At 47.9% G+C, this 17,240-nt stretch overlaps 1 protein-coding gene across 1 annotated transcript in view; it reads left to right on the forward strand.

The window, feature by feature from the left end:
• The window catches only part of Lmf1 (lipase maturation factor 1), a 110,777-nt gene that overhangs the window by 74,790 nt on the left and 18,747 nt on the right, over positions 1–17,240 (forward strand). The window contains exon 5 of the mRNA XM_005391597.2: positions 1,899–1,964. Coding sequence (XP_005391654.1) covers positions 1,899–1,964 — 66 coding nt within the window. The remainder of the gene's footprint in view (positions 1–1,898; positions 1,965–17,240) is intronic.

Genomic DNA, 17,240 nt, shown 5'->3' on the forward strand with positions numbered 1-17,240 from the left:
TTTTTATTTTAAAAATAAAAGAACAAAAACATATTAACAGACACACAGACATTTACAAAATAATACAAAAATAATATAAGCAATACAGGATTTCAGACAATGTGATAGGAAATTAACAATGATTGTTGTATTACATATTGATATCTTCAAATTGGTTACTCAGATAAACAAATATAGGCATGTAAGATTGATCAAACAATTAAACGTTAACTGTTTCTTTCCATAAAGCAAAAAAATCAGTAGTACAACTATCTTAGCTATCCTATGTATACATATATACATATTTTCCCTTCTTTCTTTTCTCTTTTCCCTCATCCCAGTTATTCTTTCCTTTTGAGCAGTTTCTTTTCCTTTCACAATATCTATTGTACCTTTTAGATTTTATTCACTCTTTCAGGTTCTTACACTAGTGAGACAATGTAGTGTTTACACATGCAGGTCTGATTTTTTTTACTTAATGAGTATGGTCTCTGGTTGTGTCCATTTACCTCTAAAAGCCTCAAGTTTATCTTTCTTTATAGCTAATATTCCATTACATTAAAATGCCACAACTTTTTTATCCATTTCTCAGTTGATGGGCATTTGGGTTGCTTCCACAATTTAGCTATCACAAATTGCACTGCTATAAATATGGCTGCACATATATCACTGTGATATGATGTTTTCAGTTCTTCTGGAAAAATACCCAGAAGGGAGATAGCTGGGTTGAATGGGACCTCTAATCCTAGTTTACTGAGGAATCTCCAAACTGATTTACACAGTGGTTTCACCAGTCTACACTCCTACCAGCAGTGGAGAAGGGTTCCTTTTTCCCCACAGCCCCTCCAGCATTTGTTATTGGTTGATTTCTTGATGATAGCCATTCTTTCTGGGGTGAGATGGAATCTCAGTGTTGTTTTAATTTGCATTTCTCAAAGGACTAATAATGTTGAACATTTTTTCATGTATTTATTTGCCATTTGTATTTCTTTATCTGAGAGGTGTGTATTCATCTCAGATGCCCATTTTTGTATTAGGTCTTTGAATTTGGGGAGGCTGGCTTTTTTAATTCTTTATATGTTGTAGATAGAAGTCCTTTGTCCGAGGGACAGTTGGCTAAAATTTTTTCCCAATTTGTGGAAGAAAGATAGCCTCTTTAATAAATGGTGCTGGAAGAACTGGCTCGCCACATGCCGAAAGCAATGATATTATAAAAAGGAAACCCCTGTTTTCTTGTACCTGCGATATGAATTCAGGACATCCAAAAAGGCCTGAATGTGGTGCATGCCTATAATCCCAGCCACTTGGCAGGAAGTTTGTGAATTCAAGGCAACTTTGGGCAATTTAAGCCCTTGTCTCAAAATAAAAAGGTCTGGGGATATAGCTCCGTGGTTGAATGCTTGCTTAGCATATGCAAGGCCCTACATTTGATCTCCTGTACTACCACCACCACCAAAAAAAGTCCTGAGTCCACCTCTCATAAAGTTTTGTTAAATTTTACTTTTTAGAGTGTTCATAGACCTTCATAGCCCAGGCTCTCTGGCCTCATAGATGGTCCACTTTTCTTTTCTTTTCTTTTTTTTTTTTATTTTGTAGACTGGCCTTAAACTTGCTTATGTAGCCCAGGCTAGCAGTAGTAGCCCAGGCACACAGTAGTCCTCATGCCTCAGCCTCCCAAGTGCTGGGATTACAGACATGTGCCACCATGTGCTTTTTTTATTTTTTTAGAGAGGGTCTTGCTAAATTGCACAGGCTGGTCTGAAATATTTGAGTCCTTCTGTGTCAGCCTGTGAGTAGTTAGGATTACAAGCCATGTGCCACCATTCCCTTCATGGTCCACTTTCATCCTTAGGTCATGCCAGGTTGTTGCCTGCTGATGTCCTGGCCATGCCTGATATTCTGCTTTCTCATCCCTACAGGGCCTGATCAAAATCCGGGGTGACAAGTGCTGGTGGGACCTCACCTGTATGGACTACCACTACGAGGTAAGACGCAGACCAGCTACCACAGTGCTTTCTCCACGCAACCAGGATGTCCTGCCTTTCTCTGGCCAGTCAGGGAATAAGCATTTGCAGAGGTTCCTGATCACTGGGCTTCTGAGACAGGCACTTGGCGCACCTTGGGGGCAAGTCCAACTGAACTTCAATTTTCCCAGGCCTCTGGGCCAAGCTGGGCAGTGCCTCTCTTGGGGGCTGCACTGCAGTCCACCCTCCTCTAGCAGGTGTGACTATTGCCCTGCTGGTCTGCCAAATGCCTCACTCCAGGCCTCAACCCAGGGCTTCAATCACCAGGCATGGGCCCAAGTTTCAGAGCCTTAGACAGTCCTGTCTCTGCCACTGTCCCTGCCAGATGCCCACATGCTAAGGGCTAGAGCCAGGATAGCATTTGACATCCTGGTGCCAGCACACATCCCTGTCCTGTAAGACTCTTTTTCTTCATGTTTCAGCCCACTGCCCACAATCCAAACATGGGAAAGCTGATGTTTACTTGCTTCTTGGCTGAGACACCACCTCTGTCGTTCTCATTGTCCTTTGTAGCTTCTTGGTTCTGAGCTTTGGGCATTTTCACATCCTGTCTGAATGCTGAGGTGCCTTCCCTCCACAGTTGTATGTCCAGCATCCCCATTGGTACCTGAGTATCAGAACAGCACCATTAGGGGTTCTCTTTGACCTGATGTCTTGACTATTTTTCAAGGTCTTCAGGCCTACCCTCATCCTGTCAAATGTTCCTCAGAAATCTCTCTGCTGTGCTGGAGATTCCAGAGCTCCTTTGGCCTTAGGCCTGGTCACCAACTTTCATGCCAAAAAGAAATGTTGTCAACCCCATATGCACCATGATAGGAAGCAGCGCCTGGGAACAAGTGACCTGACTGTGTGCTACTGAACCATTCGCACACACAAGCCAGGTGCTGGAAAGTCTTGGAGCTATTTGCATGCAGATTTCAGTGTGAGGTAATGCACCAGCCATCCCCTGCCAAAAAGACCAAGCAGGTTCTGCTCTCCAGAACGATGAGTCTGCAGCTGGTAGCTCTCTGTACATGTCCTCATTCAGCTCGGTGTCCAACCTAAACATGGGTCTGCTGAAAGCCCCAGAGCGTCTCAGCACCTTTGCCCCCTTCTCTAGAGCATGGTCAGTTGGGACACAGGGATGGGGGAAACCCTGAGGGCCTGAGGTTATGTCCACAGAAGCTCAGAAGCCAGTGCCACACTGGGGTCAGGGAGGGCCTGAGAGGAACCCTGGTAGTGAAGGCTCCATCAAACTCCCAGGGCTGCTCTGAACCTGTGAGCAGCCAGTGCTGCTCCAGGGTCCTGCTGCATCACACTTGGTCTTAACAGTGGACAGAACGTGCTTGTGCTAGTGGCTGGCCCAGAAACACTAGCAGGATGGCTATGCCTCTGAGTCTCCTGGCGTGAGGACTGCAAGGCCAGGGGTCTGTGCACCTGCAGCTCTCAGCCACAGGACAGAGGTGGCTTCAAACCACCTAGATGAGTTTTCACTGGGGGCACTGTCTACAGAGGGTTTGGAGCTGCATACAGGGCAGGCAGATGGCATATCCCAGTTCTGGAGTCAGGAAGAGGCAGATGAGCAGCTTAGGGTGGAACTGGGGCATGTCTGGCTGGATGAGCTGAGTGAGGGTATGGGGAGCAGGGACCAAGAAGTCCCCCTGAGGACATTAGTCACCAACAGCAAGTCCCAGCTCAGCTGCCACCTCTGCCCAGCTTGCTGCAACCCAGCTCCCACAGCCCCTCCTCAAACTGGATAACTTGTAGTATAGGTCAGAGAACTCAGAATATTTTCCTCACAATTGCCGCTTATCACAAAGGTATCAACCAGAGGGAAGAGATAAGGGCCCCCACACCTCCCATGGTCACCAGCCCTGAAGCATGGGCCCCATTGTTTTGCATAGCTTTGTTACAGGGCAGGGCTAGTGAACTCACTGGCCTTTAGGGGCTTAGGCCATCTCCAGCTCCCCCAAGGAGCAGATAGGGCAGAAATCCTCTCTGTCTGTCTCTCTCTGTGTCTCTGTGTCTCTGTCTCTGTCTCTCTCTGTCCCTCTCTCTCTCTGTCACACACACACACACACACACACACACACACACACGGCAGGTGCCTCTGTGACCAACACCTCAGGAATGGCCTTCTTAGCCTGAGCTCTGTCTGGCTAGAAGGACTTCATAATAAACAGACACCCAGAGCCCAGAGCAGACCCAGTGTGGACGCCCTGACTCAGGTCAGCTGCGCCCTGCAGCACGTGCAAAGACCTCCTCTCACCCCCACATCACAGCCAACACCACAATACACTGCAGAGTACTGGTCATTCTCTGGGATTGCAGCTGACTTGCTGCCCAGCATAGAGAAGGGGATCAGACCTTGTGTCACTGGCCCAGGAACAGATCAGGATTCAAAGTATGGTTTCTACTGAATGTGTCTCATCTTCACACCATCATCAAGTTGGCAGCTGTCTGTACATATTTATTATTACATCACAGTGTCATGGCCTGCCTGTTATGCCATGGCCCGCGGAGCAGCCTTGTATTCTTGGACTCTGCTGCTCACAGAATGACTCAGGCTCACACCGAGGCCCTAAGGTGTTGTCCTCACCTCAAGACCAATCATCCGTTCAAGTGACACCAAAGGCATCATCACCAAGCTCATGGGCTCCACTCCACCGGGCAGTTATAATCACAGCTTAGTAAAACTGTCCACACAAATGCCCCCAGGAGCACCTCCACCTCAGACACTTACAAAGGGAAGGAAAACAAATGCATCTTATCTGTCAGCAGCTTTATGTTCATTCAGTTATCTTTAAAGCACACAGTGCTCCATTCAGAATGGCAAGGAAAGGCAGCATTCCCATGTTAACCCTTTGTTCTGTGTAGGTTACTAGGACCTGAACTTTCCAACTACTTTGGTTACACAGGTTTTTTTTGCTTTGCTTTTTGTTTTTGATAAAACTTACTTTAATTTTAGATTTACAGAATAGTGGCCAAAGGAGTACAGAAAATTTCTGTGTACCCCTCACCCAGTTTTCCCTAACGTTAACATCTTACGTTGCTGTGATATCTTCAAAACTAAGCAACCAGCATTGGTACATTACTATTGATTACACGACAGACTACCTTCTGTTTTCTGTTCAGGACCCAACCCAAAATGCCATGTTGCATTTAATCATCATATCTCATTAGTCTTCTCTGGTCTGTGGTTTTTTTTTTTTTTCCATAATCTTAATATGACCATGAAAGTTTGAAGTCCATCTGGTAAGGTATTCTGTAAAATGTCCCACGACTTGAGTTTCTCTGACATTTTTGTCATAATTACACTATAGTTGTAGGGTTTGAGGAAAGTTCATAGTGAGATGTCCTCATGATATCACCATAATTTTCTGATGACATTAACTTTAATCGTTTGCCCATGGTAGTATTTGGTATTTTCTCCTCTGAAAAGTTGCATTTTCCCTCCTTTCCAAATTTCCTCCAGGAGAGTATAATGTTAAGCTTTAAGTCCTGGAGAGAAGTATCTGCATACATTAATTGGAATTCTTCTGTAAAGAAAAGGTGTCTCTTCTCCCACTGTATTTATATTCAATCATTTTTGTCTTAGTTTATAGTATGATTTTTATTTTGTTGCTCAAGTTGTTCCAGCTTTGGCTATCTTGTGCTCTTTTACGTTAGCTCATGTGTCTCTTTAGTTTTTTTTTTTTTTTTAATCTCCTTACTAGAACATCAATATGCTCCAGCCTTGTTGATTATACAAATTTGTACCTTAACATTTCACCATGTTGCATGAAAATCTTTCATCCTACAGCTTTACAGTTAAACTTTGACAAGGTTTGCTGTGTGTTTTGGCGCCCTGAACTGTCAAATGTCTTCTGTGGCCAAATTAAAGCCGTGGCCACCCACAATGGGTCCTGCCTATCTGCCTGTCTTCCTCTGTCTTTCTCCAAGTTTCCCTCTCTCTGTCATTTTCCCTCATGTCTCTATTTCTGTCTGTCTCCCTGTGTCTTTTTCTCTGACTCCATCTCCATCTCCTTCCATCTCTTCCCCTACCTGGTAAGTTGCTCTGGAGAAGCACTGATGAATTAATGGAAGTTTATATTGTTGTTTTGCTCTGGAGTCCTGTCCACCAAGCTGACCTTTAATCCAGGGAAATAAATCACTTTCCACTGCTATTATTTATAAAGTCCCTCAGACTCCACAGGTATAAAAGAAGCCTTTGTGTGGTATTGAGTTTTTAAGTTAGATCTGCAGCCCAAAGCAAGAACAGCTGACAGGCAGGTCACCTGCACCATCACTAGCTCAGAGCTCCTGACACAGTGTAGATGCTGTGATGAAGCCTGGGAGCCGTGAGCTCAGCATGCACATGTGGGTGTGACTGCACTTTTGTGTGTGCACATGTGTGTGTTGGACAGGTGAGCGCCCCCTCATGTGCTCTCCTGCTGAGCGCTGCTCCCAGGCACAAGCATCCTGGCACCTGAACCCACCCCCCCTTTGCTTCCTTCTTCCTCAGTTTCTCTAACCAAGAATGTAGAATGTTCCTGAGGGTAGCTTCACTTGACATTTCTAGTTTATCCTCTTGGTACTGGGTGGGCTTCTCACTTCCTGTGAGGTTCTTTCTCTAAAAATGTCAAGGCTAGGAGGATGGCCTCTGTCTGAAACAGCAGCATGTTCTAATCACAAGAGGGACATGTTCTTGGGTGTGAGTATGTGTCCCGTATGTCCTCGGGCAGTGTTTCCCCTCATGGAGGAAGCCAGGGGGAGCTGGCCAAGGGGAGGGAGCATGGTGCATGTTGGCACCCACCAGGAGGAAGGAGGGAGCAAAAGGCCACTGTCCCTCAGGCCTAATGCCCTTGGCATCCACAGTCCTGGCCTTGTAGACCACATGTCTGAGATACCTGCTAGTCTGTGCTGCTGTGCAGATGTGGCTGAGTGGCCAGAACTCTTGGCCTGTACCCTAGAGAGCCCAGGCCTGGAGGGCAGCGTTTCCTCCACTGGGTCCATGTGGTTAGTCTGGGACAAGGTGACATGTCTTGTCCATCCGATCTTTCCCCTGACCTGAGCAGTAGTCTGGGGGTGCTTCCTCCCTTACCTTCCCCTCAGGGCATACCCCGCCTGCTCATGTCTCCGGCAGGTGCTCTTAGAAACTTGGGAAGCTGGTTGCAAATTGGTGATGTGGAGGATCTCGGTGCTTAGGAGATCTTGCATACCACAAAGCCGTGGATGATGAAGCCCCAAGTTCTCTTTTTACTCTTTCAAACATATTGCTGCTGGGTGTTCAGAAAGTGATATCAAGCGATGTTTTTATGTCGTGGAACATTTAAAATGCTTATAGTAGGGAAGTAGCGTGCTCTCCATGGTGGTAGCCCTCTGGGCTGTGGGAGTGCTGTGCTCACTTCCACACATGAGGGCCAGTGCTCCACAGTGGAAGAGCTCTCTGCAGGCGCTGGGAGCTATGGAGGCCAGAGAGGCAGGAATGTTCACAGGGCCATGCTGGGGTCACAGGCTGCTCCTATCTGTGTGGGTCAGGCACCTGTGTGGGCTCAGGATTGGGTGGCACAGGGACTCACCCAAGGGAAGAGATAGAAGTAGACTGTGAGGGCACACTTCCCAGGTGGCACCTCTAGGACCTGCCCTGCCCTGTAGGAGTCCTCCAGATGTGAGTAAGTCGGCCATGGGCTTGCTGGGCTGGGTTGTGGCCCATTTCAGAGCACAAGCTTAGCATAGTACACAGTGTAGGATTGATCCCCAGCACCACAGAGTGGGGGGAGGGGGAGAGAGAGAGAGAGAGAGAAAGGGAGGGAGAGACAGAGACAGACAGAGATGGGGAGAAGAAAGGAAAGGAAGGGAAGGGCAAAGGGGGAAAGAGGAAGGGAAGGGAAGGGAAGGGAAGGGAAGGGAAGGGAAGGGAAGGCAGGGCAAGGCAGGGCAGGGAAGGGAGGGCAGGGAAGGGAGGGCAGGGAAGGGAGGGCAGGGAAGGGAAGGGAAGGGAAGGGAGGGCAGGGAAGGGAAGGGAAGGGGAGGGAAGGAAAGGGAAGGGAAGCGTGGGTTGTGAGTGAATAGCAAGAGCTCCTGGTGGAGGAGGGCTGTGCCAGGATCCTAGACAGAGATCAGGTGCCCACTTCTCATTGTGCCCACATCATCATACCTGGACACACCACACAAGCATTTGTGGGGACCCACCTGTGGATATGAATCAGAGACCCAGGGACTAGGAAGATTCTGTGCCAATCTTAAGGGCCCTGTGTGTTCTGTTGCTGGCCCAGCTTTAGTGCGGCCCCTATGGTCCCAGAGCCTATGGCCTGCCCTGCTGACTCAGCCCAACTCAGGAACCCACGAGTGCAGTTAGCAATAATTTTTGCTCAGGATTTGGTTGCATGTTTTGATTGAAACTTAGTTTTCTGCTATGGTTTTTAATGTTTTGTTTGTCTCTATGAAAAATTACAAAGTACAGAGGTGTCATAATGACTCTACATCTCCCCACTCAAATGAACCGGCGGCCGCCCCCGGTACCCAGCCGCAAAATGGGCTCTAAGCAGGGACTGGCCTTGCCCTGATGCACTGTGCACCGGCACTGCTTGCAGTCCTGTCCATGGAGAGGGTATGTCCTGACGCCTCACCACAGACCCTTTCAGGGAAGCAAACTAGAGTGGGGATTTTGCCAAATGTCCTTCTAGGCGCGGCCATCCCCCACACTGCATGGGGACCAGTAGCGAGCATCAGGAAGAGGGGATTCACTCTGCGAGGCACACAGGAGTGTGGCAGGAGTGTGCTGGTGGATGATGGCAGGGCTGGCACCCATCCCTGCATCCCCCAAGATCTGCTCCAGCCCAAGACAGAGTGAGTGGGTTGTACCGGGCCTTATTCATAGGCCTGTGGGCGTGCAGCTTTCCTTCATGCTAGCCTGCAGCACTTGTGGGTGAAAAGTCCCATGTGCAGTATTCCAGCCACAGCATCTCCAGTTGGGGTTTAAGAAGTCTTCATTATCAAGAAAGAGGGGACACAGACTCCCCAGATAGTTTGGATATGAGAGACAGTGTTCCAGGCTGGGTCACAAGTGAAGAGAACACAGATGTTGCAAACAGTTGTACACATGTTTTGGAGAGTAGGTTTAATCTCTTGCTGGGGATTTGAGGGAAATTTAATTCTGCCTTTCAGGCCATCTTTTGCCATATCCTAAAAACCCCCGAGAGGCTGCTTGCCTTGGGGACCAGGTTTCATCTCACAGATGTGAAGGGACTAGTGCCCAGCAGTGCACGCAGCCCCTGTACTTGATTGGTGCCCCTTGACACCCTTACGCAAGATCCCATGTCTGCAGTCCATACCAGGGCCACCTCCTGGGGCTTCTACACAGAGGGGTTGCGGGCAGGCAGCACAATCTATGCCAGATGGTTCTGCGGTGCCAGCCTGGGACACTGAGTGCTGCAAATTCCTCCACCGCTCGCCCACCCCAGGCCTGAGGCCCAGGGCATGTGAGACCAGCACCAGTCGGGATGTCTGGCTCCCAGGGCTCTACAAGTGGCTGCAGTGGCTCAGAGCTGCTAATAGCCCACAGGGACAGGGCCTGCTGCCCAGACAGTCTTTTTAGCAGATATTTATGGCCTGTGCACACCCCACCCCCACGCCAGGCTCACACTTGGTCCCAGGGATGTTTGTGTCTCTGCACTGCTTGCTGGAGCTGCAGGATCCACCTGCCTCCAGCACAGCATGTTTCACTATTCCTATGGCCCAGTGTCACACCTGTCCAGCCCGCTTGGCCTCTGTGCCAAATCCATGCCTGGGGCTGCTTCCCAGCTCTACCCGCTGGAGCTTTGCAGGCCCTTCCTCCTTCCATAGATTCCTTCCTCCTGTCCAGGGCCTGCTCGCATGGGTCCTCAGCCAGGAGACCTGCTGTTTTGGGGTGTGGGTGGGGTTACTGGGGATTGAATTAATGGCCTTCACACTAAGCTACACCCCCAGCCCTTTTTTCTTTTCAGACAGGGTCTTGCTTAGCAAGATCTTACTTTTAATGGTCACTAGGGGACCTGTGCTACCAGCTGTCTTGGGCTATAATTGGTCATGGACCACTAGTTCCCTAAGATTTAGGGATCTGCTAATGTGGGAATAATTTGTGCCAAGGTTGACATTATTCATGAAAGCCATAAAAGTTAACATTATAGGTGCCGTGACCAAATTTAGTCCAGTACACAGGAAGCTGCAGCTTAGTTGCTTGTTCACTGGAAGATTTACTGAGCCGAACCCGCAGGGCTTGGGGAGCACAGGCTGGCTCCTGTGAGTGGGTCCCCATTCCAAGCCACGGGTAGGTGCCAGGGTATGGCCTCAGGTCACCTGTAACCATGGCTGCATAGCCAAGGATGAAGGGTGAAAGCACAGATACCTTTCTGTCTTTTTGATGCTGAGCACATCCTGACCCCCCAGCTTCACGTTGATCACACACCAATTTAAATAACAAAACACACACCACAGTGCAGAGTCCATGAAGTTAGAAGTATGTGATTGAGTTTCTAAACCTGAGGGAATTTTCCAGATATTTTTCTGTTTGGGGCTTCTTATCTCATTCTTTTATTGTCAGAATATACTTCACATGCCTTGAGTCTCTTAAAATTTTCAGAATTTGGTCTGTCTAAGTGGACATTGCATCTGAGCTGTAAGAAGAGTTGAGACTAGGCTGGCAGCCAGCGGTTCAGCTCTTCTGTCCCTCCTTACCTGCTGTCCACTGTGCTTTGTGCAGCTTAGCTATGTCAGGGTGGGTGTTTTTTTCACACTCCACTTCCTCCTGAGTGCCTTGCAGCGGTCTTCCTCCTCAGGTTCTGCTCCTGCTCTGATGTCTGCTTTGTCTCCAGCTTTCCCATGAGCAGTGTCTGTGCAGTGATTCTTCCCCACTCACCAGATCTGAATCATTTCTCACAAGGCAGCACCTAGCTGCACCTTACTTGTCCAGTTTGACAAATGCTACCTTCTCTGGGGGTGTTCAGACCATTTGCATCCAATCTGACCTTTGACATAGACAGATGTCATGACGTCTGTTGTCTTATTTTCTCATCCGTTTCTGCCTTGTTTTGACTAAATATGACTTTGTCTTTATGGTTTAAGTCTTTGTTGCTTTTTTTTCCTGTGGTCACTTTAGCGTTTAGAGCGTATGTATCTTTAATCCACCCCACTGTGCCTAAAAGTTATACTACCTTTATTTCAAAAATGCTGAAAGACCTTTACAGTAATATTCTTCCATTTTCCCTTTCTGGCCTTTTTGCTGTTATTGTCACAATTACTTTTGTGTATGTTGTAAGCTCTGTACTATGTTTTATTATTTTTCTTTAAATAACCACATCATCTTTTTAAGATATTTAATTAAACTGCAAAGCAAGCTCCTCTGTTTGTCTGTGTACTTAGCATATCCAGGGCTCCTCACCCATCTGTGCAGATCCAGACTGCCAACTTGCATTTTTTTTTTTTACATCTCACAGATTGTTTTATGCTCTCCTACTGTAGGTTTGCTGGTGACACATTCTTTCAGCTTGTCAGTGTCTAACAAAGCCTTTATTTCACCTGGGTTTTTGAGAGAAACTGCTGCTGGGCAGGGTTCCAAGCTGACACCTTCCCCTCCCTCCTATTATTTCCCATGAGAATTCCTTGGCTGCCTTTGTGTGACACAACTTCATTCTGTTTGGTCCCAAGATCTCTCCCTCAACAGCCTTGAGCACGTTGCTGTGATGTGCTTTAATGTCATTGTCTTCATGCCTCTTGTGCTTAGAGTTTGTTGAGTTTCTTGGATCTGTTGGTTTGTAGGTTTCATCTGGAAAATATTTAACCAGTATTTCTTCACATATTGCACCTCTCCTCTTCTTCAGAGTATCCAGTCATAGGTATATCTGGCTGTGTGACACGTCCCACAAGTCACTGATACATTGTTTCTCTCTAATTACTTCTCTGTGTGTTTGTTTTCTTCATAGATAGTTCTCATGGCTGAGTCTTTACCCACCCTTCTGTCCCTCCCCAACTTTCACCTGCTGATAATACCACCTAGTGCATTTTTTAATATGGAATGTTTGAATTCCTTTCCCACTTCCAATGTGCAGTTTCTATAGCATTTTCTTTATGGTTGTCATAGGGATTACACTTAATGTCTTGAGGTTTCAGTGCTCCCCTTTGGATTTGCACCAGCACAGCCTCTGTGACAAGCACACACTCTGCTCCCAAGTCTTGCTCCTGTCAGAGGCTGGTGTCACAGAATTAGGACTTTGCACACTGAGAGTCCAAAACTATGACCTAACAATGTTTAAAAGTATATTGGTCTCTTCAGTTACATGGAGAACAAAAATAGAATCATAAACCAAAGATCTAAGGATACACTTCTAGACTAATAATTGCTCTTTTCAAAATATTAGTCTCTTGAGCCAGGTGTGGTGGTGCAGGCCTGTAATCCCAGCACTTGGGAGGCTGAGGCAGGAGGATCATTGCAAGTTCGAGACTAGCCTGGGCTACAAAGTGAGCTCAAGACCAGCCTGAACTGCATAGCAAAACCCTGTCTCAAAAAGATAAATCATGTAAAAAATGTAAGTGGAGTTATAGACTATGGTTATGATGGTACTAGCAGAAGCTATGATTGCCCATCCATTTGCTCTATCAAGATCTTTCTTCTTATGCCATCAGGCTATGGGCCCTACAGGCATCTGTAGAACTCAGCACAGATTCTAGGTTCAGATTTTGTTCCTAGCTTCTCCTGCCCCACAGCACACCCCAAACCCTAGTGACCTAAAATACTGTCAGTGTCCTCATGATCCTGAGGGTGGATTCGGCACCTCCAGGGGCTTCTGCTCCTACCATGGTAAGTGGGGACACTTGTTGGGTGATGGCCAGCCCAGGAGGGCTCTGCTCCCCTTCTAGAGCCCTAATGCTGCTCCACATGGCCACGCCACATAGCAGGCAACCTCGCCTCGCAGTAGGTGACTTTACCTCACCGTAGAGTGACCTTCCTCCTTGAGGGTAATCTCAGAGGAGCCTTTCTCATGGACCAGTCTTCAGGAGGCCCATATTGGGATGTCCCCGGGTATCCCTTGCCGTGTATCATCTTGGTGAAGAAAGTGTCACAGTTAGCTAGGGATCTAGGGCAAGGGATGCAGACTCTTCCTGTGGTGGGTCCAGTGTGTGCACACCCTCGTGATGACCTCTGGCCACTGCCATCTGGGGAGCTGGGTTTAGTGGCCTGACTATTTTAAAAGTGTTTTTATATCCCAGTCACCACTGTGTTGCTTGTTTTCTTTCTCATTTCCTCCTTTCACCTTGGGAAGCTGACAGCCAAGCAGCTCGTGCTCACAAGAACCATGTGGTGACCCCCACAGGATGACTTCTTTGGCTGCCACCCCTGCCCAGGTGGCAGCCACCACTTTGGGCCTCAGATCTCCAGGCACCAGCTCCCAGGCACCAATCTGCTTCTAGATACATAGTGTCCCTCCCAAGGTCTCACGTGGTCAGTCAGCATGGGTGGCCTCCCCACCCCATGAAGAGCTCATGGGTCCCCAGGACACTGTGTTATCAGCACTGTGTGTGGGAGCAGTTGGTCACCCAAAACCAGACTGAGAATTCAGATTTCAGCTCATGGACCTGCCTTGGGCACACATGTGCCTTCCCTCAAGGCCTCTCTACCTGGATTGGTGAGGCTAATGTCCCAGTTAGTGGGCAGGGGGTGTGCAGCATGGTCTTCTGTTAAAATAAATATGTGGAGCTTGAATCCCATTCTCCAGACAAGAATTACAGAGTTACCTTTTGGTTTAAAACCCACAACTTGGAATCTGTACTTACAAAGATGGGAAATAATGGACCAAGCTTTTCTGTCCTTTGACTTTTCCCTGCAGGGACAGGAAGAGGCGCTCAAACACCAGCACAGATACACACATCTCCCAACGCTGCTACCCCTTCCAAACCACCTCCCTTTCTGTTGTCCTGTCTTTCTGACTTTGGATTGTCTCCCTTCAGAACGGATTTATAAAATGTGACCCCAGGTCTGGGCTGTACTGTGTCCTGGGGGTGACGCCTTGTGAACTCTAATGGGCCAGCGCTGTGCCTCCACAGGACTGCAGGTACCAGCAACCTCAGCTCTTGCCTTGTGTTTTACAGGGTTCAGTGTTGCCTCCCTCCACACATAGTTTACAGCCAGGCTTCAGGGCAGAGGAAGCTTTGTCCCTGTGTGCCAGGTGGGGAGGCCAGGTCTTCTCATGGCCCTGGGCCTGCAGAGCAGACACTATAACATGGGCAGGTCCTCAGTCCACAGAGAGCCCAGGACATCCAGCAGAGGTGGGCATCTCTTTGCCAGGGAGTCCAGTCTTTATCAGCTACCAACACTGTCATCACTGCCATTATTCTCACTTCTTGGCTACAGTGATGCCCTGAAGACATAGGCAACAAGCCTTCCTCCCGCAGATTTGGTCCCCTGCCACCTCCCTTGGCTGCGTCTGCTCAGTGTGTTTTACTTCATGTGCTGCATTTTGTGAACTGATGCACACCAGTTCAATCTTTTTTTCTTCTTTCCTCTCAGGTAAATCTTAAGCGAATTTGCAGGAACCATTTCCCACCTGTGATACAGGCTTATGGCTTTCTGGATCCAAACAACTTCTGTGTCCCCTTAGCCCACAGGCAAGCCCCATAGAGGAGCACTGGCTGCTCATTCATTCACTGCTTCCCTCCATACTGGTGGAACATCTGGGGCTCCAGGGCCCAGAGTCCACATCATAGCCAGGAGGTCATCCATCCCTAGATGCCTCATCTCTCTTGAACATCATTGTTTCTGTGTGGGACACAAAAGTCCTCAAATCCTGAGAAGGAAAATCTCCTCTGCTCAGCAAGGTGGAATTAAACCCCATGATTCCTACACCCTACCTGTCCATCGAGGTGAGCCCAGAGCTCCAGCAGGAGCCACAACAAGGCCACATCAGGATGTCCTGGCGCTGGTGGAAAACCTTGGGGTCTTGTTCTCTGGGTCTATGGGGGTGGCAGGTTAGGAAGAAGGTGAAGGGCCATGTCCCAGGGCTGAGCTTAGAGACAGAACCACAGGGGCTCAGCCTCTGGGTCCTGTCCTTGGGCTCAGGCTTGCTGAGGACCACTCTGCAAGGGAAAGATTGCTTATCTCTATCAGAAAGCACTTAAAGGTGGGCACTTTCCAAGTACCACCCTAGACAGCCAGGTAGAGGGTGCAGTGTCTCTGCAGCATAACTCAATGAAGAGTTTGGCTTCCTTCCTGTCCAGATGAGCTGGGTTTTATTTTGTTTTACTTTCCTAAGGATTAGATGAATAGCAGGGGTTGTGCACCAGTGCAAGGGATGTTGGAGCCCAGGAGGGGTAGCCTGTAGGTCGCTGTGGCCCACACAGATGAGGGCTCCACACTCATGGTTTCATGGTTTCTGGAGTACCACATAGCTAAATCCCAAGAGAACCACACCTCAGAGGACTATGGTGAAAGCACCTTCTCTCCAAGTGGCTTTTGCTCCTCCTTGCAGCAGACCTCCTTCTACTTCCTTCTGCTTATTTAGCATCACCTGGTGCTATGACATCCTTACCCTGTACCTGTGGGCCTGTACCCAAGTCCCTGTCCCTTGAAAAGCACCTTTGTGGCCCTATGGGAGGTCCTGTCACCTCTTGGAAGACAGAAGAAGCCCAAGACTTTGGTGAACCCAAAATAAAACCCAGCAAACTTGGACAGGAAGGAAGCCAAACTCTTCATTGAGTTATGCTGCAGAGACACTGCACCCTCCACCTGGCTGTCTAGGGTGGTACTTGGAAAGTGCCCCCCTTTAAGTGCTTTCTGATAGAGATAAGCAATCTTTCCCTTGCAGAGTGGTCCCCAGCAAGCCTGAGCCCAAGTAGGCATGGTCCTCAGATAAGTGCAACAGGCAGCCCTGGGGTCTCCTGGCAGTGGGGGCCATCCTGGGCTCCAGAGGCTGCTGCCTGCCACCAGCCTTGTGAGCAGCAAGGCTTCCCAGGGCCCGTGTTCATGATTTAGACCCATGGTTTAAAAGCATGGCTCCTCACTCGTACACCAGTTACTTGGACAGATTCTTCAGCAGGAGGGAGGATGCCAACCTGCTAGACATGGAGCCAGTGGGGGAACGGGGTGACAAGGAGGGCTTTCTGACCTGCAGCGGGGAGCTCCCGCTGAGCAAGCAGCTTGAGCGCAGAGGCCTCCTGCAGCTGCACAGCCCCACGGGGTCTCCCCGGAAGGTCGTGCAGGCCGGGAAGGCATCCCCGCATGTGCCCCCACGGACCTACAGCGGCATCCTGAGACATCTGAACTAAACAGCAGACCTTTCTATGTTCCTCATGAAATGCGTCTTGTCTTTTTTATTCCTAGTGTTTAAGTCATTTTTTTACTTGAATCAGATGGTGTCCTTTGGTAAGGATTTTATCAGTTCTCGGTTTTTAAAAATCCAGACTTTTTTTTTTACATGTGAGATCATTTTCATTTTACCTGGCATGTCACTTGCACACAAAAAGAATCGAGCAAATAATGCAGTGCAGGAAGAGACAAAAGAAATGCACTAAGACCAGTAAACACATTCTATCCTAGAACAGTGATTTGTTTTATAGGAACAAAACTGCCTTGACATTTACACAGTGAGACTGTATAGAACTGCATAGAAATATCTATTTTTTTCCAAAACATTTTTCGCTCATTAGTATTTTCAAGTTTTTCATGCTGTACACATTTCTTAAAACAAGATACCAGCAGCAACTGAAAATGAATGCCGAATTTGGTACACATGTGTCATCTATCTCATGGTAACAGACGTATATGGCGAAACCCTCATGACCCGTAGTGCTTCACGACGTGACCTGTGTTCACCCAGTGCCCATGCAGGAGCTGTTTGTTCTCGAGGGCATTCATGTCTGTGCACGTCCTGGTGTTCATTCTTTAGAGTGAAGTGTTGATAACATCACATTTATTTTAGCAAAGCAGTATATTTTCTATATTTAATGATAATGTTAACTTAGTTTTTAAAAGTTTATTTGCAACTACACTTTATGCATTTGGCACTATGATTTGTTGCCTCCGTAGCTGAAGTCGACTGTCAGCTTCACCCAAGGCTGTCTCCACATACTGAAGTATTCGTTTGACATAAGTACTCACTGTGCATAGGAATTTGTATTTTGGAGGTGCTTAATCTATCTACAAAGAAAAAACTAGGAATTATGTTATTATAAAATGCTCTAGAAGTCTTAATTGTGTTTATTTTTTTAAAAGGTGTAATGTTAGACTCGTGTGCGTGGAAGTAATTA

This window comes from Chinchilla lanigera, unplaced genomic scaffold (assembly GCF_000276665.1).
Source record: "Chinchilla lanigera isolate Chin_1 unplaced genomic scaffold, ChiLan1.0 scaffold00041, whole genome shotgun sequence".
Lineage (NCBI taxonomy): Eukaryota > Metazoa > Chordata > Mammalia > Rodentia > Chinchillidae > Chinchilla > Chinchilla lanigera.